This window comes from Tiliqua scincoides, chromosome 16 (assembly GCF_035046505.1).
Source record: "Tiliqua scincoides isolate rTilSci1 chromosome 16, rTilSci1.hap2, whole genome shotgun sequence".
Taxonomy (NCBI): Eukaryota; Metazoa; Chordata; class Lepidosauria; order Squamata; family Scincidae; genus Tiliqua; species Tiliqua scincoides.
The window spans coordinates 6,996,569-7,017,321 of record NC_089836.1 but is presented as its reverse complement, the minus strand read 5'-3'; the positions used below and the strand labels follow the sequence as shown (position 1 = coordinate 7,017,321).

The window sequence follows — 20,753 nt, the reverse complement described above, 5'->3', positions numbered from 1 at the left end:
TTGGGTGGGTAGAGGCAGGGCTCTTGCTCTGACAAGGAAGCAGGGCCCAGAGGTGGCATCACCCCAGGGGTGCAACAGCAGTGAGTGGGGTGTCTGGGTCTGGTCCCTGCAGATGGTGCCGAAGAGCTGCCCCAGTGTTCAGAGGGGTGGGGCAGTGAGAGACAAAATTGAGGGTCATAAAACTGAATGAAGCTTAGTGGAGATTCAGTGCAGCCCAAAGAGAGCCTTCACATATTGCAATTTGTGCATTCGCTGGGGTTGCCCATCTGGGAGGGGATGGAGCCAATTCGGGACCTAGAGTGGGCATAGCAGCACACCCCCTGCAGACTCAGTGTGGGGTGAGAAGCCTGCCATCCTCCTCCACAAACTGGTGCGCCTGGGCTGTGGCAGAACTGCCCTCTTGAAAGTGTGACTCTCCTGCTGTGAGTCCGTTGTGGGGGGAGCCTGCAGGAGAGGGTCTTGTGAGGCACCCACAGAAAGCATCTGGCTTAGTGGAGACTTCTTGGCATGCTCAGAGTGTGCACTTCTGGTCTGGAAACCAGCGGTGTGACTGGGCCAGGCATGTCTCGGAGGCAGGGCAAGGATGACCCAGGCTGAGTGAAAAAAGAGGCCGCGGGCGTGGACAGCCTTGGCTCTGGGCGCCAAAGAAGGTGGTGGGGATGTCTGAAGGAGACCTTGTGGGGCCCCCAGGGCAGCACGTGTTTCCCTGTGAGACGCCTCCAGGCAAGGCCCAGCTCTCCTCCCTTCTGAGGATTCTGGAACAGAGACTGCTGGAGACACTGGAGATTGGTGTGTGGCTGCCACTCCCAAGGTGTTACGGAAAAGGGAAGGAAGGAGGACCTCTGCAGGTTGAACAGGTGAGCTCCCCTGGTGGGGGTGGGGTCCAGCAGTGCCACAGGGCAGAACCAGGGCCATTGCTGGGGAACGCCTTAAAGTGGGCATAGGTTCTCTAGACCAAGTTCATAGCAGGAATTTGGCAGGACACCTCCAGCCATCAGAGTGAAGCTTCCTTTCACCCTCTGTGCCATTGTAGATGTGGTGGCCTGTTGTGGCAGTGAATTCTGCAAGTTAATTCTGGGACAAGGGCAGTGCTCCTTCTTCCCCTCTCCAAGGCTCTGCACCTGCTACAAAGTGGCTTTGTAGGACAGCCCCACCCCACCCCTAGGCTTAACATCCTTCCCCATCATCTGACATGCGCCTCTAGGGCATTTCTCCTCTAAAGCGCTTGCTTCCCTGGGAGAGGCAAAGCTCCAGCCACTGGCATTTTTTAATTGTTCTTCCTGTCCGGCTACTAGCCAAGGCCTCTCTGCACCATGTCCGGGCTGGAGATGGCTGGGGGAAAAAAACTGGTGTGTGTGCTGCATTGCTGTCGGCAATTGCAGCGGCACGATAAGTGTTTTAAAAGATGTCTATGAGCGTGAGTCTTCCCTGGCCGCCCACGCGCTCCCACTCCCCCACCCACAGCTGAGCAGGGTTGCTGTGGCAACCTGACAGGCAGGTGTGTGGCTCAGCGAGGCATCTCCTTGGCACTGCACAATTGGGGGGGTGCAAGGGAGGCTCTGTGTGCATGCGCTGTGGTACTGAGGCAAGCGGGGGGGGGGGCTGCCAGATGCCTCTGGGGAATCTGCGAGGATGGTAGAAAGGCGACGGCCTTCTTGGCCCTTTGTCCCCCAGCATCTGATACCTGCAGGTAACTTCCACTGTACGTGGAAGTTCTACTTGGCTGGCATGGAGGATTTGGCCCTCCTGAATGAATCAAAACCCAAGCAAGTGGCCACTTTGTGCGCTGAGGCGCTGTAAGAAAGGATGCCGACTGGCTCTTGTCCTAGAAACCTGCTTGTGCCAGGGCCAAACTCGCAGCAGGGGATTGAATTTTGTTCCCTGTCGTGCCCAGGTTGTGAGCTTCCTGGGGCACTCAGCTGGCTGCTGTTAGTAACTGGAAAGCCAAACTTGAAGGGTCCGATGACCTGATCCAGCGAGGCTCCCTTGTTTTTTTGTGTTTTTTTTAAAGGGTGATTAGCTGCAACAGCTAAACAGAACCTCCAAGTACAGGTGCAGTCTCCATGTGAGAACCAGCTGAGAAGATGCTAGCCTACAGAACAGGGTGGTGACCAGAGTGGCAACAGAGTGCACTCCCACGCCTCGTGCTTTCTGCAGTTCCGTGAGTGCAACCTCCAAACTTTGGTGTAATCTACTGAGTTCGTGCTGATGTGGAGATGGGGTGTGAGTGTGTGTTTCACCACAGCACTTACAGCAGTGGAACCGGTGGGGAGGAAGAAGATATTGTGGTCTGGGAGTACATGCCTCTGCTGGATTAAGTGCCCAACTTAATAAATCGCCCAGTTCTGCTCTGCCGCCCCAGCACAAACAGAAGGCCCACACTCTCTCCCCATTGCTAATAGCTGTGATCTGCTTCCCTGGGGGTTTGGTGCCCTTGAGGGAGACATGGTACTAAACAAGCTGTTGCTTACCGCAAAGCCGGTCCCAGAGTGCTGGGAGATGAGGTGGCACAAAGAATTCAGCCACCCGAGGCTTCAAATGCTGCCTGCCCCCAAAGCCGGCGGCACCAGAGGGAAGCTCTGCTTGCAGCACACTGACCTGGCCTGTCTTTCAGCACTGAAAACCAATCAGGGAAGCATTTCCTGACATGGAGAGAAATCTCCATTGTCTAACGTCAGAGGAGGACAGAGTCCCTGACTTTGTAGGGGGGCTTGCACACCAGGTGGAAATTCAACAGATGTTGCTGCCACTCCCTCCATCCTGGTGGTCTAGTTTCATGCTGGGGGCAGTAGCTCTTGTTAAGCGCCTGGCTGCAGTGTAGGTCTTAACCTCACAAGAGCCTGCTGGTGCGAAGAACATGGCAACCCTCCCTGTCTTTGTGTAGTAGAGTGGCCTCTTCCCTACTTTCTTTTGATTTTCTCTTTGAGCAGGTGAAAGGCAAAGACATGAACTCTGTTTCTCCAAAAGAGCCCCCAGTTCCCCCCCCTTTTGAATTATTCTCTGTGCTGAAAGCAAGCTGCAGAGCGCAGGGGCAGCGGTCCAAACCTTGTAATTGTGAGCAGCAGGAGATGCTCTTTTGCGAGCAAACACAGAGGGAGGCCGGAGATGCGTAATAGGATGCCTGTTCCAGCAGCCCTGGGTATTTGTAGTGCCAGCTCCATCCTGCATTCCAGCGAGCAGAAGCGTCCGCCCACAGGCTTGGCTGCCTGCATGTCCCAGTCACCGAGGCGGGTTGGTTTTGTGGAGCAGGTGCTGCTGGAAGCCACTGGGAAAGGCCCCTCCTTCCAGGAACTGACTCCTCAGCCGTGGTCTCCTTCAGAGAGGATGTTGTTTTGCAAAATCTGGAGAAAATTGGGCTGCCCTCAGGCCTTGCACACTTAGAAATGCAGGGCCAGAACTTCCTTCCCGGGCTGATGTGAGGAGGGCTCCCATGCAGGCCTGAGGTGGGCCCCCCCCATACCTCCCTCTCTTGAAAAAAAAGCATTGCCCCTCCCTGAGAACGCCTTCCACAATTTCTATTCCACACTTTTAATGCTTTTGGAGCACTTTTGGGCAGGCTGTAAATCTCATGCTGAGAGCTGCAAATGTTTATGGGAGAGGTAGATGCCTGGCGGCTTAAGAGTTGCCAGCCTACCTCCTCTGCAGTCATCCTGGTTCCAGGTACCAACCCCGATTTCCTCATATTTACTGACAGAAATAGAGGCTATCGGTAGTGAATGGGAACAGAAGGGGACTTGAACCTGGGCTTAGGCCTTGGGAAGGGACGGATGATGGTCAGGACGCTGATGATACCTTGTGTGAGCGGGAGAAAGTCTCTGCTTGGCACCGTTCAGGGCTTCAGGACTGGTCTGCTGCATTCCTTGGGGCCACCCCTGAGGGACAAACTCCAGCCTGTCCTAAGCAGAGCTGCTTAAAAGAAAGAGGCAGCCCCAGTTCCTCTGACCTGGTCCGTTCTGCCTCATTTGCCGTGACACAAAAGTGCTTCTTGCTCGCTATCGTGTTCCTGGCTGGTGGAGAGCTAGGCCTGCACAATGGACCCTGGGGGCACCTCTGTGAGCAGCACCAAGCCCGTTCGGGAAATCCCTGATGCAAGAGAGACTCTTTCTCTCTCCCCCCTGAGTAAACCTCCAGATTCATTTGCTTTGTTCTTGCACTCTCCTTCCTCTGGCTTTCTTAAGGGTCTGCTTGTCACATGTCTGCCAACTGCAGTCCAGCTGATAGATTTTCTGATGATCTCCTTGATCCTCTGACCTCCCCACGCGCCACTCGCTCTCCACCGCTCCATCACTTTTGTACCACACATGCCGTGTGATGCTTAATTGAGCGGTTGATTGCTTTCCATCGCAGGGGTGACTTGTTGCTGGGGCTGCTGCTTGCCCAGTCCTTCCAGCAAAATTCTGGAACTTGCTATTCAGCTTTGATTCTTTGGACTTATTTGCATTCCCTCCCTTTCTTGGGGGGGGGGGGAGAACAAGTTTCTAGCACACATGGAAATAGATTTTGGATGGTGGGCTGTACCTGGCCTTCTTTCATTGAGATGGCATTTTACTAAAGCACTGGAGAAATTCTTGGAGGCTCTTAGGGTGATCAGCCATGATGGCTCAATGGAGCCTTCATGCTGAGGTGCAGTGTAGCTGCAGGACCAAGTGGAGGAGATGAACAGCAGAGGAGTGATATTACCATCCTGCCTTGCTTGGGTGCACCTATTTGGCTACTGCTGCAATATGTACGTTGTAGCAGAGTATTGTTTAAAATGCTTTTGGAAGTACCACGTGATTGGGAAAACTCCTGTTGTGGAGCCCACTGCTCCCACCAGAGTGGGCACAAGGTGGGCATAAGAACAGCCTCACTGGATCAGGCCAAAGGCCCATCTAGTCCACCTTCCTGCATTTCCCACGGCCCACCAGATTGACTTAGGGGCACACAAGGCAACAAGAGACCTGCATCCTGGTACCCTCCCTTGTGCCTGGCATTCTGAGACAGCCCCAAATAACCGCCATGGCTTTTGTCTGTCCTAAGGCAGCATAGATGCCCTTGCAGCCAGGGGTCTCTTGGTTCTCTGCCCCTCTTTCCAAAAGAACTGGGCAACTGCAGGCCACACCTTGTCCCACGGGTGCCCAGGAGCTTTCCCAGTTGAATTTCTGCCTGTGCAGCTCTTGAAGGCTCAGGAGTCCTCTGCCCCCCACTTCCTGGCTTGCTGCGGCCCCTTTAAGGGCTGCGGATCCCCCACTAGGGGCGCTGCCGAGCCACCGGCTGGCATCTGCGGTGCTGGATCCGGAGCGAGGAGCAGGTGCCCGGGCCGCAGCTCGCCCACCGTGGGAGCTGCTTGCTGCCGCCTTTGCTGCAGGCGCCTCCGCCCAGGGGGGAGAGGTGAGGGGGCTGCCTGCATGCTTGCACGGGGGTGGGGGGGCCAGCTTGGCCCAGGCAGAGGGAGAAGCAGTGCCAAGGTGGTGCCCAGGCTGGGGGGAGGTCCCTGGAGGGCAGTGCCCCCTTCTCTGGGGAGGGCAAGTCATCGCACCCCGAGCCGTCCATGCCAGTGTGGGGACCACCCCTGGCATCCAGTGCCCCCCTCTGTTCTGCAAGCTGGCATTGCTGAGCAAGACCGGTGCTTGGCATCCCTGCCTGGGGAGGGGGCAGGGAGGGAGGGAGAGAGCGCTCAGGCAGGAATGGGGGGGGGGTTGCGAGGTGTGCAGTGCCTGTTTCACACTGGGTTGCATGGTGGAAGCTTGCCCCCCCACCCTGGATCTCTGCCACAAAGGTGGGGTAGAGGGTGCCACCCCCCCCACTTTGGAGAAGCTCTCTCTTGCAATGACGTATTGCAACACATGAGACTGCTGGACCCCCCTTCAGGTTTGGAGCATCCAGATCCAATCTCTCTGCACCCCCAGCCCCTGCATTTCTTCATTGCACGGCTCCTCCACCCCCTCTTTGCAAGATGGGTGCAGCTTTGCACCCCCTCTCTCCAACCTCCCCCTCTTCCTTTCTCAATTGTGAATGGGAAAGTGTGTGTGTCGTAATGCATGTGTTGCTTGATATCCACATCAAAGCTGGGCACCATCTTGGGGCTCCCCTCGAAACACATGTTGTTTGAATGGAAGGGTGTCTCTGAGCATGGGCAGAGTACTTTTTTTTCTCCCTCACCCACTCTGCAGCCCATGCATCTGGAAAGGAGAAGCAGGGTGTGTCTGTGTGGGAGGTTTGAGCTTGCAGGCAGATGGACCTCTCTCCTTGGCAAGGAGCCACTGGGCAAATGAAGCCAGGTCTGTCTCCGGCAGACCTGGCGATGTCCAGGGGGCAGCTGGGCCCCGTGCTGTTCAGGCAAAGGCTGCCCCTGGCTTAGCTCTGATATCCTCGGTGTAGCTGATTTTTTCCAAATGCTTATTTTTGCAAAACAGGTGTGAAGCTGGACTGTTTGGAAGGGGCTCCTTGTGACAAAGGGAAAAAGCACTCTGTCCATGCTCTGCTCCCTGTGGCATAAATGACAAGCAAGGGCTCCAAGGAAACCTCACTTAAAGGTTTCTGGTTAAGGCACAGGGAGGCCTGAGAGACTCTCCATGGTGCCTCTTGGGTTGGTTGGTTTGCTGGTCCCGTTGTAGGTGGGTTGGCAAAAGCAGAAAGCTGCAAATGTGGGTCAGGAAGAGGAGGGGGGGATTCTGTGCCCAAACTGGTGGTGGAGAAACTCAAGACTGTGGCAGGCCTATAGACAAGCCATTCCCCACCTCAGTCCCCCATCTGTTAATAGCAAGGATGGCCTACCTACCTTGTGGTAGGTAGTCACAGAGTGTGGGGTCCCCCTGAGCTGCTCCTTTGCGGAAGAAACCCCAATTCAGACCCTTGTTTAAATGAGTTATAAGGGGCAGGGCCTGGGGCTCAGCAGGAAGGCTGCGCTTTTTGACTGGAAGAGCCTGGCCTTGATCCCTTGCACCTCCAGCTGAGTGAGTCTTGAGTAGCAGGTGATACGAGTGGACCCTGGAGGGCTGCTGCCAGTGGGGCTTATGTTCTTATGACTGTCCTGTTGCTTTGGCTGGTGGGGGGGGGGTTCACCAGGGGCCTGGGCGGGGTGGGTGGGTTACTTCTGGGACTTGTGATTGCAGATTTTGGGGGCGGAACCTGGAATCTTAGGTGGGGTGCGAGGCCTGGAGAATGCAGCCCCCCCCCCGCCCGGCGAGTTTGTGGCTATGGCCAAAGTCTGCGCTGGAGGGCTAGGCCAGCGAGTGATTTTGTGCATGTGTGAATCAGCATGGCAGCAGGTTTGGGGGGAGGTTTCTCTCTGCCTCCCACCAGGCCTCTGGTGTCCATGTGAGCAGCTGACCTAAGCCATGATCCAGGCCCTTCCCTGGATCTCCCCCAGCACACCCAAAATGAAAGTGTGTGTGTGCATGCCTGTCTTGAAACCATGGCAACTGTACACTCAGCTCCTGGTGCCAGTTCTCTCCCTGCAGCTACTCCCCTGGTGAACACCACCGGTGCCTGCCGACCAGTTCCTCCCCAGCGCTTGTGGCTTCCCCCCCCTCCCGCCTCCCAGGCCCTCCTAACCCTTGCAAGCCACAAGACAGCAGGTTGGGTGAACTGAAAACTAGGGTTGCCAACTGATCAGGAAAAAGGCCTTTGCACAGCGTGGGGGTGACTAAGCATTGGTATCAGCTGGTGTGTAAAGGCAAACCTCCTCTTAAAGGCACAGGACTTGCTTAAAAAGATTGGCAACTTTCACCTGGGTTGTAACTGCTTGCTGAGAGACACCCCCCCCCCCCCGTGGAGATGTCACTTTGCTGTACCAGCCACCGCCACCAGAGGGGGATGTAAGTGCGTTAATGTACCCAGGCTTAATTTCTGAAATGAGAGCTGCTCTGCCTGACTCTTGGTGGCCCAGGGGGCTTTTTCCTTTTTAACCTCGGATAGGATTGATGCGATTGGGCAGTCGCCTGCGACGAGCACTTTGCACATGCCCCTGGGCCACGTTCCTGGCTCACAGAGATGATTGTGATGTCGCTGATGGGATGTGACCTTGCGCTTGCATCCAGGATGCACACACAGAGCGCATCCAAGGAATCTGTTCCAAAGGGTGTTCCTGCCACGTTTTGGTGGTCACGAGACGGCTCTGAATGCCCAGCTGGCTGGAAGCATCCACTACATGACCCGTCAGAAAAGGGTGCAGGTCTAAGGGAATCCCTTAATCTAAGGGTGTGATCCTGTAAGGGCTGTTTGTAATGATACCTCTGGGCAGTGACTGGCAGCAGCTCTCCAGGGAGGATGTTTTTCCAGCAATGCCAAGGACTGATCTCCCTGAAGAGAAGTTATGGCTGCTTTGGGGGGGGGGGGTAAGGGGGAATGTATTGGGCTTTATCTGATGTGTGCTTTATTGATTCATTTCCAGCCTGGAGACCAGTACAGAAATGGAGCAGAAAGAGCAGCCTCTGCCTGCTTTCTGGTCCTGGGCACCTCGTCCCACTACCCAGCCAGGTAGGTGAAATCTGGGAGTGCTTGGGGGGGAGACGACACATGCAGACTCCCATGTAGCTCAGTGCCATGTCCACTGCAGAACTCCCTGGTGTACGAATCCCTCTCTGAAGTAGCAGGGAGGGGTGGGTTGGGAGTTTCCATCGTGGGGGACTTGGCTGTTGGGGTGAGCGATTCACGGAGATCTCATGTCCCGTGACCCCCGCTGGCCCCCCGTTCTGTTGGCTCTGCTTGGTCACCAAAACTTGGATAGCTTCATCCCATGATTACCCAATAGACCCCCTGGTGTTGATTCATCAGTTCTTAAGAAGCAACACCAGGAAGGGGCTATTGTTTGGGTGCACTGTTTGGGGATTCCCAAAGGCATCTGGGGAGAGCGCTGCAGGGAGCTGGGCAAGACCCATGTGTCAGATCCGGCTGGGCTCTCCCAGGGCACTTAATGCAAGAGACGCCCACAGACCATTCTGGAAGAGGGGTGCTTGCTCCCTTCCAGGAGGAGTCCATGGCCCTCCTTCCCACTTCCAATTCTGCTGCTTAGCGAGGACAGCACTGGAGTCGAAATGCATTGCCGTGGGTGTGAGTGTGCGCCCTGGGACTCGGCTGCCCCTAACACTGCCCTGTCTGCCTCTCCTCCTCTTTCAGGGCTTGTAGACTCGCACTGAGATGATCTGAGGGGGACCTGGAAGGAGCAGGAAGCTGCATCTAAAATGACCCGGACGGACCCGCCTGATATTCTGGTGTCTACCGTGTATCAGGACATCCCAGTGGCCTCGGTCACCCCCTCCCAACCCGCCTTCTGCCAGCCTGCCAGGCAATGTGAGAGTCCCATGTCTTCGGCCCTGGAAAACCACCCCCCGCAGCTCTTCAACAAGCGGCACTGCCGCAGCTTTGACTTCCTGGAGTCCCTCGACGAGCCGCCACCCTCACCGCCCGCCGCCATGGAGCGGCCCTCTCGGCGAGCGCCTGCCCCAGACCCGTCCGCAGCTCCCCTCAGCAGGAAGGCGTCTGTCAGGGCAGTTGCCTCGGATGCACCTGTCATCAGCAAGCCCTATCCTCGTGGGAGGGATGCCCCGAAGGAGTCGGCCCCCCGTGTGGAGCCCAAGAGGCGTGCCAGGTCAAAAAGCGCTCCACGGGTCAAGTCCACCTTCACCCCGCTGGTGATCCCTACTTCTGGCTCTCCGCCAGTGCCCACCAGGCGGGGACGAGAGGTCCAGCGGGTCTCCCGGGAGCCTGAGCGGGCCGAGCCGTCCCCACGCCGGGAAGTTGGCTTTGCCCCAATGAAGGCCCTGGTGAACGAGGTGCACCCCATCAAACTGCAGCCCCAGCGCAGCTTCGGCAGTCGGATCTCGCCCCTTTGCGTCACCGGGGCCAACTGCTACGAGGAGGCCCCGGCTCCGCGGCCTCCGCCTCCCAGCGTCCATGTCAAGCGCCGGGTGGACATCAAGCCGGACGAGGCCACCGTGATGCACGCGGCCCGCAGCGCCAAGGCCTCGCACGGCCACGGAGAGGCCCCGCTCTCATGGCAGAGGCCTCCAGGGCCCCCCCACGGCTTGACGGTGCCCAGCAGCCGGCAGGTGTCCATGTCGCGGACTCCCACGCCCAGTGACACGTACAGCGGAGACCACCGGGTGCTGGCCCCCTACCCTGCTGAAGTCTACGACGGAGGCCCGGCCTTGCCAGAAGGTGGCTGCATCCCTTTCTCCCCCTACGTGCCAACCAAGTTTTTCTACACCGAAGAGTCTGGCAGCTTTCCTCTCAAGAGCTCTGGCTATGAGGGGTATCCTCCCCCTTATGGGGGTCACGTCCTCCCTCCCCAGCCGTTCTACGCCGAAGAACCTCCACAAAGCAGCTTCCATCCACTGCCAGCCAGGACTTACTTTGTGGAAGACAGCCGGACGTATCCCATCCAAGAAGCCCCTGCCAGAACGTACTATGGAGACGACTCGCGCTTCTACCCCGCCAGGACCCCTCCCATGCCCGCTGTTTACGCCGAAGACTCTCGGGCCTATCCCGCCTTGCGGTCCAACCCCCGCGTCTTTTATACTGAGGACTATGGGAAATACCACGAGCGGGAAGCCATGACACGAACCTACCCGCACCCCCGTAACGCTCCTCCTGTGCAGTTTAATGACTGGTACTGCCCCGACAGAGGGGCACTGCCCTACCAGACGTGGCAGGTGTCCCGCTTCCCCTCCCACCAGCCTGGGCAGCGAGCCATGCTCTCCTCCTGGCACGCCAGCTACAGCGTCAGCCCTCCCCGGCTTGGCACGGACACGCGGCACTACTCCAAGTCTTGGGACAACATCTTAACCCCCCACATGCGCAGAGAGGATCCTCTGTGGCGCGGGCGCAGCTATGAGAACCTGCTGGCCCGAAACCCGCATCGTGCCTTATCGCCAGACGACCGTCGCCAGCCAGTGGTGGTCAACCTCTCCAGCTCCCCTAAGCGCTACGCAGCCCTTTCGCTGTCGGAAAACTCCCTCATTGAGAAGATGCACACCGACAGCGGGCGCCACGGCTGGTTCGTCACCCCAGAGATCACCATCACAGACAATGACATCCGCGCCAATGGCTTCTACAAGAACGAGCGGCGCTCAGCCAGCTGGGATGTGTTGGATTCAGGGGAGACCCGAGACCGGGGCTGTGTCCAAGCTCGACCCTACGTCCCGGAGCCCGGTGCCAAGGAGTGTGCCGCCCGCCAGCGCAGCCTGGAGCAGCTGGATGAGCTCATTACGGACTTGGTCATCGACTACAAGCCCCCCTCGGTCTGCCAGTCCAGTGAGGTCAGCAACCTGGCAGAGCAGCTCCGGAGGCTGATCAGTGAAGGCATGGGCCTTCCTGCCAAGAAGCCGGAACCCTGGAAGCCCCTGGACCCTTTCCCCACCAAGGAGCAGCCTGGCCCCAGCTCCTTCCATGCGGATCTGCAGAAAGACCAAGGCCGGCGCACGGCGGAGGTGGCCATGTCCTCCAGCCCCCTGGAGAGGCCCCTGGATGACTGTTCCCCAGACCTCAGCGTGGACGAGGATGACGTGATGATGTGCTCCAATGCCAAGTGCCGGCGGACGGAGACCATGTTCAACGCCTGCCTCTACTTCAAGTCCTGCCACAGCTGCTACACCTATTACTGTTCACGCAACTGCCGGCGGGAAGATTGGGACACGCACAAGGAGAGTTGCATCTACGGGCGGATCGGCAGCACCTGCCGGCATGTCCTGCAGTTCTGCCGGGAGAACGGGGAAGTGCACAAGGCCTTCTCGCGCATTGCCAAGGTGGGCTTCCTCTCCAGGGGCCGTGGGGTCCTCTTCCTGGGCTTCCCCAACTCAGGTTCCGCAGACAACTTCCTGCAGTTTGGCCTGGAGAGCCTGCTGATGTCGCCCACGTACCTGTCCCTGCGGGAGCTGGAGAGCTATTCAGACAACCTTGGGGACTACGCGCGGGAGCTGCAGGAGGCCGGGCACCAGTACGACCCGGACGAGTGCTTCCTCCTGAACGTGACGGTGGCAGTTGGGCAGAAGGTGCCGGAGAGGCCCTCCCCCAAGGTGCAGGTGCCGACAGTCAGGAAGTACGCCAAGGTGGCCTTGGCCTCCTCCAGCCCCGAGAAGAAGATCCTGAAGAAGGAGCGCGACATGGAGACGCTCATCCTGACCCCCCCGCCCGGCACGGCCGACATTGACAAGGAAGGCGAGGAAGGGCGCAAGGCCCGCGAGGTCTGCTTCATCAACATCCAGAGGGAGCTGCGCATCCGGGGGGTCTTCCTGCGGCACGAGTTCCCCAAAATCTACGAGCAGCTCTGCGAATTTGTGGAGAGCAACCGGCGCTTCACGCCCACCACCATCTACCCCATCGACAAGCGGACCGGCAAGCAGTTCATGTGCATGATCATGGCCGCGTCCGAGCCGCGCACGCTGGACTGGGTGGCCAGTCCCAACCTCCTGGATGACATCATGTGACCCTCCCACCACCATCATGTGCCGCCCCCTCTCCGCCCCCTCTGTCCAGGGCTCCTCTCTATGACGGCCCTTTTCTTAGAAGCGTGTTTTATTCTTGAAGTGCTCATGTGAGTGGTTGGTCTGTTCCTGTCCTTTCAACAAGTCAGCAGCGGCCAGAGGATTGGGGAAGGGGGTCTACTCCAGGCGACAGAAGTCCACCACAATTCAAAGCTGGAACCGTTTGCACTTTATTGTAAGGTAACGTTATGACTTGTCTCGATATTTCCAAGTCCTGGCCAAACTCTACACTGTGTGCCCCCCACTCCAAGCCATTTGTTCTAGGGAACATCCCCCAGTATCCATGGGCAATAGGTTCCAGCCGCCACCACGGATGGCAGTCAAACCCTCCAAAGAGTGGTTCAAAAATCCCCCCCAATAGCACAAATGACATACCTACCTGTGATTGCAGCCTTGCAATTGCAACCTCTATTTTTATTGGAGAGTACAAATTTGAATGTCTGCAACCAAATTATTGTCCCCTTCCCCCCCAAGTCATTTCAGCTTCATCCTGCCCTCTCCACATCCAGGGGTGGGGGTATTTTAAGCAACTGGGCTATGGCCTTTCCCTGGGATGAGACATCCAGTCACAGTTCCATGGTGAAGGCACAAGTGGGAAGCTGGACCACCGCCCAGGAAGGGTAAGGAGGCAGGGTGGAGATCCCCTTCCAGCCCTGAGCAAGGAGTGCACAGCTGGGAACACCTGGCTGCTCAGGATGCTCTGGTCTCAAGCACATGGAGTGGGGGGGGGCAACTTGGCCTGCAAGTGCCCACCAATTCTATGCACTGCCCTTTCGGAGTCCACATAGCTGGTGGTGGGAATCGCCCCTGCCTTCCCAGGATCCCTCCTCCCAGTTATAAAGGTGATCCTTTCCTTCCCCAAGAGGACTGAATGCAAACTGCTGGTGCCAGGATGTCCTTGAAATCACTGCCGTGCTCACCATTGGGGGCAAAAAAAAAAAAAAATCCTGGTTATTGGTCCATACATTTCATTTGGATGCATCCTGAAGGGCAAGTGGGTACCCCAACCTGCTGCTTTAGTGACTCTGAGGACGGAAGTGTTCTCTTCATCGCTGCAGATGCTTGCTTGATTAATTAATTAATTACCTTGCACGAATGTCCCACCCTTCCTTGAAGGAGCTTGGGGGAGGGGCACATAATGGTCCCTCCTCAACACTTTTTTGGCACTGGAATGGCAACTCTCCTGCAGTGGGTAGGCATGTATAGCGATTTAATCAGTGCTGTCAGTGTGTTAATTTTTATTCAGTTTTCATTTCTGTACCACCCTTCCTCCAAGGAGCTTAGGGCGGTATACATGCTTCCTCCCTTCCTTTTGTCCTCACAACAACCCTGTGAGATAGGTGAGGCTGAGAGCGAACGTGACTGGTCCAAGGTCACCCAGGAAGCTTGATGGCTGAGTGGGAATTTGAACCTGGATCTTCAAGGTCTAAGTCTTAACACCAGAACCGTGTCACCATCCTCGTTCTCAATTTCACAGAATGAGAGGACAGTTCCCTGCCCTGAGAGGCATATGGTCTATATATAGACACAAAGGATGGGAAAGCGAGGCAAAACAGGGAAGGAGTCTGTGGTAGTTCCCATTACACGTGCTTCAGGCTGGTTACAGTAGGGAATGGAGATGTGAACGGGTTGAATTGATTTGACCTGTGGATGGACGGGTGCCCCGTCTGGCCAGATGGTACTGAGCTGCTTTCCCTCTCCATCAGGGGGGAAGGGAGGTGTTGGTGCCAAAACTCCCACTGAAATCCAGGTCAGGAGTTGCGAGAAGAGGGATGCGGTTGCTATGGAAATGCTTCAAGTTCTCAGTTGATGAGAAGCAAGGAATCTCGCTCCATCTTTCCGGTCAGAGCACCTTGAGCATAGCCTGGAGGAGCTCTTTTCTCTCCCCCCTCCAAATATTAATAGCTGAACTCTTGGATCCTCCCCCTTTATATGGGTTGTCTGGAAACTAGGGGTAATCAGACTTAACAGCCCATCAGAGTGCAAGATTAGCATGGTGTTTTAAGAGCAAAAGTTAAAGTCCCAGTTTGAATCCAGTTGCCACTGGGTTTGCCACATGTCCTTGGGGGAGGCAATCTCTTTCAGCTGGGCTTCTGCCTGTAATTTGGAGGTACCTTATAGGGCTGTTGTGAGGTCTGCGTTGATTTGGCTTGTCTTCACCCGCCTTGTGATACCAGGGGTTTGGAACCAAAGCATGAGTGCTTAACTGCTGAGCTGTGCCAGTGGGCTGCCACCTTTACCAAATATGCCATGATCTCAGGTTGGGATGAGGGGAAACCCCTTTAGTGGTACCAAAGGGGGGTAAAACAGCATTGATTCCATTCCCAGATTCAGAGCATGATGTTTACCAAATGAAAGGATGCGCCCCAGGGCTTTAGCCTTGCATTTGTGATGTATGCATGGGGGAAGCAGGAGGGGTGACCTGTTTCTGTTTACAGGATGGGGGGTGGGGAGTAGTGTGTGTGTGTGTGTGTGTGTGATTGCAGGTGAATTAATTTGCTAGGATCTCTAACCATGCAACAGAGGGATGAAGGAATTTGCCTTAGTCTCTGGAACACCTGGTTTCCCCTCTGTGGAGAACTTAGGCCTGGGTGCTCAATAGGTGGATCGCGACCTACCGGTAGATCGCGAGGCAAAATGAGTAGATCGCGGAGTGCCGACCCCCCCTTCAGGTGCCTCTGGGAGGAAACGCCGGGAGTAAGGCCCATTGTACTCAATGGGGCTTACTCCCAGGTAAGTGTGGCTAGGATTGCAGCCTCACAGCCTAATCCTAGGCATGTCTACTCAGGAGTAAGTCCTGTTATACTCCGTGGGGCTCAAGGTACACCAACATACATTGTACACATAAATGTTATATGTTATGATGGCGCGAACATTGTAAAAAAAAACTCTGGTAGATCTCCGGGCCTTGCTGGGTTTCAGAGTAGCTCTTGAGCCAAAAAAGTGTGAGCACCCCTGACTTAGGCAGTCATTCTCAGACTTGTGCATCAGTATGTCACAAGAAGCTTGCTGTGTATCATGAGAAATTCGGTAATTGTTTTCGACAAAATTTACATTTCCGTCGACCGGTTGCAACTCTGCATTAGTTGCTGCTTTCTTCCCCCCTCTCAGCCCATCTCTTCTGAGGGAATCATTCTGATACAGCCTAACTGGATCACACCATCATTCCCCATGCAAAATGGCCTGCCCTTAAAGGCATGCTTAAGACAGTGACTCATTCAGCGACGTGGAAGGTGAACTCATCTGAGGCCAAGTGATGAGTGCCTGTTAAACATGTCGAAGTAAACTGTTTTGGGTTGGAAAAGTGAAGTGCTGCCTGCATCTGGTTTTGAATTCAGATTAAAAAGGCATTTCCGGTATTGGGTTTGGGAAACCCTGAATGCATTGTTGCTGCGCCCTGGGTTTATGGAGACAGGAGGGGTGTGTGTGTGGGGTGGGGGGCTTGATGTTGGACAAGGCTGGGGATTGTGGGGAGGGAGGAGGATGGTGGGTGCATGATGGATTTGCATGGATGGACAAGTGTCACTGCAGCAAGACAATCCTGGAGTGGGAGGGGTGTGGAAGTTTAAGGGCAGGACTTTTCTGGCCCCCAGTTCTTTCCTGGTGTAGCTGATGGGGAGTGATGATCCCACCAACCCATTAAGTCCTGGTTGAACCTGCTTCTAGTGACTGCCCCCTTTCCTTGCAGACGAAGTCAATGTTTTTTTGCCTGCATTCAGCAATCTTTCTCCTTCCCTCCCTCCCTGATCAATAATTGCATTTCAAATTAGTTTGCCAATGGGAGCTTTCCAATTTTAAGTCTCCCAAGTTCTGAATGCCATGCCCCATCTGGAATTTGGCTGCAATGGTGGGAGAGTTTTGGAGAGGCTGGTGCTTCCACCTCACTGAGCTGAGCTTTTGTTCAGAGCTCCAGCACTTTCCAACGGGCAAGTGCCAGAGGCATGGAATTCCTCCAGGACTTCTTAGCAATAGGGGCTGCTGGGGGAGGGCATTGCCGGTGCTGATTTTGACAATACAGAGACCAAAGGAGGAGCAGATCTGTCAAACCACTGAAGGACACGATTCACCTAGCAGTGCTGAGTAGTGGTTTCCTTTGTGCAGAAGGTCTTCTGGAGCTGCTTTTTTCCCTCCAAGGGTAGATTGTAAGGTGTATCCCTCTGGAACATCTCCAGCCTCATTTTGCCTTCCTATCTTTGGCCCGGTCTTCCCTCTGCAGCCATGCTGTGGCTCTTGTGACCTCTGCCAGGGGGTGGATGCCACTTTTTCTTGGTTCTTGTTTGGCCTGAAGGCCCCAGTTGGAAAACAGAGGCTGTTTTCCAACCTACGACAGGAACTTTCTTCAACTTTTTTGGCCACGTATTTTGTCCAAGGAGAGAGTGGATCTTTTTTGGCTGCCTAATGCCTCTTCAGTTCAGGACTGGTCATCCAGCTGCTGCCTGCAGTGTCTTGTTCCCCCAGGATAATTTTGCTGATCCAGGAGAGACTTTCTTAGACGAGTGCATGTTCTACTTGTTTCATTTTTTAAGAAAAGAGAAAAAGAAAAAAAAATGGTATAACACTGAAGTTTCCACATTGTGCAGAACAGGACTAGCCCTGTATTTTCACACAGTGGCACTGGATGGAGTCCTGCTGGTTTCCCATGGCACAGTTTCTGAACAGATACTTAAAATCTATATATATACATAAATATATATATATATATGCAAAAATCTATATATATACAAAAATGATAAAAATATTTCCTTTGAATAAATATGAAATATGACTTGTATGTCCAGCCTTTTTCTGTCTGGGCTTGGAGGGGAGGGGGTGTGTGGAGGTGACAAGCGGAGGGGGGGGAAGGGTATGGGTGGAAGAGGACCCAGGAAGGTGGGATGGATTCTGCATGTCTGAATCTGGGTTTATACTGGGAGGCCATCTAAGAAGGGGGTGGCTTGGAGGGTCTGCCCTCCAGCTTTGCCATAGGGGGGTGTTAGAGTATTTTTTCTGCTTGATGACGTCACTCAAGCCATGATATCACACTGTCATGACATCTCTCCCAGGCTTACCATGGGGGTGTTAGAGTATTTTTTCTGCTTGATGACGTCACTCCCAGGCTGATGACGTCACTCCCCGTGGAGTGCGCTGAAAGGCTTGAGAGCCGCAGCCTGGGCCAGGTGGGGAATGCCCCCCTTTTCCAACCCGGGATGGCCATTTCATTTTTTTTCCGTCGGCAGACTGGCCCTTTAAGAGACTCCCCCGCCACGGATGCCGAGTACCCTTGCGGAGGCTCGCGATTGGCCGGCGTCGCGCCGGGGCAGGGTTCTGATTGGCCAGCACCCTGCCTCCCCTTCCGCCTTCCCATTGGTCGAGGTGGCTGCCGGTGCGCGCTACGTGAGCTGACGTCGCGCGCGAGGACAGCCTTCGCGAGCGGCGATTGGCGGAGTGCGAGGCCTGGGCTGCGCGCGCGGTTTCTTGTCAGTCCTGGGGCGGCTGCGGCGCCATGGCGGAGGGGGACCTTAGCCGCGTCCCCGACGTGGACATCGACCCGGACGGCGTCTTCAAGTACGTGCTCATCCGCGTCACGCGCGCGGGGAAGGAGACTGGCAAGGAGGTCGTGCGCGGCTTCGCCTGGGCCGAGTACCACGGTGAGCCCGGAGGGGGCGGGGTTGGAACGCGGCCCGCCGTCTTCTGATTGGCGGAGGGCTGTTTGGGGGAGGGGATAGAACGCGGACCGTCCTCCGATTGGCTGAGGTGTTTTTAGGACCGCGCTCCATCATTGGAGAATGGGCGTGGCCAGCGCAGAAAGGGGCGGGGTTTAGCATATCAGTGATTGATGGGTTTTGTGGCGTGGAAGGGGCGGGGCCTAGCTGAGTAAGCTTAAGGGGCGGGGCCTTGCATGGCGAGGGAGGAGCTAGGGGCGGGGCCTAGTTTGGTGACTTAAGAGGGCAGGCCCATGGCATAATGGGTGGGGCTTAGTTTATGGGAAGGGGCTATGGCATGGCCTAGGAGGAGCTAAAATTAAGGGGTGGGGCTCAGCTCAATGAGCTTAAGGGGCAGGGCCTTGGCCTGGCCTGGCAGGAGCTAACATAAAGGGGCGGGGCCAAACTGGGTGAGCATAACCTTCTCCTAGGGGTGTACTTATGTGCTTAGAAACCCGCAGGTGTTCCTGGGCGAAGGAGGTTGAGCATTGTGCAGACTGCGCAGCATCAGGGCTGCCGTGGGGAGGCCGACCAGCTGGGGGAGGCCCCTGGGGGGAGGAGAGGTTCCCTGAGTGTTTGGAGCCCACAGAGTCAGGCCAGGGGGAGGTGCAGCCGTCCTCCTTGACCGCAGAGCCCCTCAGTGACCTTTCTCTGCCCCTCTAGCTGACATTTATGACCAGGCAGCGGAGGAGCTGGAGAAGCAGGGCTTCCACTGCGAGTGCCTGGGCGGTGGCAGGATCTCCCACCAGAGCAGAGCCAAGAAGATCCACGTCTATGGCTACTCCGTGGTAAGGATGGGAGGCCTGTAGGAGGACCCTTGCCAGCTTTGGACTTGGAGGAGACCTGCTTTGGTGGGTGGTTGGTCTCCATAGCTGGACGCTGGCAGTGGGTTGGCAGGTGAGCAGGCTGTAGGGGCCAGGGACCATGCAAGAGAAAAAACACCCAGCCAGGGGAGTCTTGGAACTCCTGAACTACAAAAGGATGTGAGGAGATGGTGTCCCAGCAAAGGCAGTTGCAGTGCTGGCAGCTTAACTGGAGTCCTGGGATTTGCAAAAGAGCCACACGTGCCTGCATTGGGGGAACAAGAGCCTCCTTGTCCATTGCCACTCTGATTAACAGTAGCCCTAAATCTTTCTCAGGGCTTTGGCAGAGCGAAGCACTCCGTGTCTACAGAGAAGCTGAAAGCCAGATATCCTGACTACGAGGTCACCTGGGCGGACGAGGGGTACTGACGGCCATGAATTCTGCCTTGCTGGCTTGCCTTGCCTCCTCACATCCAAGCTGGTGCTGTCCAGCACTGCATGAACTGGGACTGCCAAGGAAAACGGGTCGGGTGGCATGAGGGCACGTCGGCCTCCAAAGCTGCGCCCGTCTCCTATAGACGGCGCCAAACCTGTGCGTGAGCAGAAAGAAATAAATGGCGACTGGCCTGACTTTGGTTCGCAACATGTCCTCTTTGTCATGTGCCGTGTGCCAAGCCCTGCGGCGGTCTTGGTCTCTTTACTCAGGGCTTTTGCTCATCTACAGTATTGAGCATGAATAGGAGCTGTCGCAATGTGGAATAACAAATGACCAGATAATCGGAATAAACAGACCTGTGATGTTTGAGCCGGTGGATGATGCGGGAAGGTTTTCCTTGACAAGTGGGCAGGACTGTGTAGAGAGGGTGATTCTGTGAGAGTGCAGATCTGGGCCAAAGAACGTCTTTGCGCCCCACAGAATTAGCTCACAGAATTTCCTGCCACAGGCTGTGGTGGTGTCTAGTAACTTCAGTGGCTTGAAAAGCAAATTGGACCAATTCATGGCTTAATCATGCCTGGAAATGTCTCTTGGAACCCATTCAGTGGAACCCTATTCCATGGGGGTGCTGGAGTCTGCAGAAACCTGCAGACCAAGGCTTTCCCCCTTCTCCGGCTGCTAGGTTGCAGCATGTGTGAGAGACTGACTCAGGTGCGTCCCTTCTGGGACTTTGCCAACGGGAGCGAGTCCATGCGATCACCCTGCAGTGACGGCAGGCTCTGGCCTCCCGTTTATGGTCCAACTGCCATAAAACATTGAGGGTCCAAGGCCAACTCCCGGGAAGTGAGACGCTGGGTGTCCTGGGCTTGAGCAAGAGTCACGTGATGCATGTTGCTGAAGGGGGGGGAATCCTGTAACCTCTGCTCTGCCTTCAGGTGGATTGGGGCACTTGCTTAATAAACAAAACCTAAATGGAGGAGGGAGGGAAAGAGACGGGGTAGTGTGGTGTAACGGTTGGAGTACTGGACTGGGATGATGTGGGGCACTGCCTTGTGAGTCAACCCATGGGATAGCTTGAGGGTTGTCCGCATGGACTGGCAGCAGATGTCCATGGTTTTGGGCAAGGAGGGGTGTTTCCCAGATCAGCCTGGAACTGACTCTGGGAATTGGAAGTGCTCAGTCCCATCCCCTGGGCTCAAATCCTTGCTGTGGATGATTTGGGGCCAAGCACTGGGGAGGGCCTGTAGTTGGGAGGTGGAGCACTAGTTCCCAGGACCAGCCACCATTCTTCATGCCTGTGTGTCTTGCATTGAGGGGGCCAATGGGGTACTTCTGCATTTGATCAACAGGCAGCATTATAAAATCTGTT

General features: G+C 55.8%; 2 protein-coding genes across 3 annotated transcripts; both read left to right on the top strand.

Annotated features, from left to right (window-relative positions):
• Positions 1-11: 11 nt before the first annotated feature.
• Positions 12-12,435, top strand: AJM1 (apical junction component 1 homolog). 2 transcript variants are annotated; one of them, XM_066610823.1, is made up of 3 exons: positions 12-2,161; positions 8,375-8,460; positions 9,100-12,435. In XM_066610823.1, exon 3 carries the CDS (start codon positions 9,165-9,167, stop codon positions 12,405-12,407), a length of 3,243 nt encoding a protein of 1,080 aa, XP_066466920.1. In that variant the 5' UTR covers positions 12-2,161; positions 8,375-8,460; positions 9,100-9,164; the 3' UTR covers positions 12,408-12,435. The 2 variants fall into 2 exon arrangements, with proteins under 2 accessions (XP_066466920.1, XP_066466921.1); XM_066610824.1 differs by lacking the exon at positions 12-2,161 and adding an exon at positions 5,265-5,370.
• Positions 12,436-17,851: 5,416 nt separating this feature from the next.
• Positions 17,852-19,579, top strand: PHPT1 (phosphohistidine phosphatase 1). The gene is made up of 3 exons (XM_066610790.1): positions 17,852-18,091; positions 18,809-18,933; positions 19,285-19,579. Exons 1-3 carry the CDS (start codon positions 17,947-17,949, stop codon positions 19,375-19,377), a joined length of 363 nt encoding a protein of 120 aa, XP_066466887.1. The 5' UTR covers positions 17,852-17,946; the 3' UTR covers positions 19,378-19,579.
• The last annotated feature ends 1,174 nt before the right edge of the window (positions 19,580-20,753 follow it).

Excerpts from the sequence above, each read along its gene's own strand:
- AJM1 (XM_066610823.1), top strand. The coding sequence starts at position 9,165 with ATGACCCGGACGGACCCGCCTGATATTCTGGTGTCTACCGTGTATCAG.
- PHPT1 (XM_066610790.1), top strand. The coding sequence starts at position 17,947 with ATGGCGGAGGGGGACCTTAGCCGCGTCCCCGACGTGGACATCGACCCG. Across the intron at positions 18,092-18,808 it reads CGCCTGGGCCGAGTACCACG|CTGACATTTATGACCAGGCA; the intron begins GTGAGCCCGGAG and ends CTGCCCCTCTAG. Across the intron at positions 18,934-19,284 it reads ACGTCTATGGCTACTCCGTG|GGCTTTGGCAGAGCGAAGCA; the intron begins GTAAGGATGGGA and ends AATCTTTCTCAG.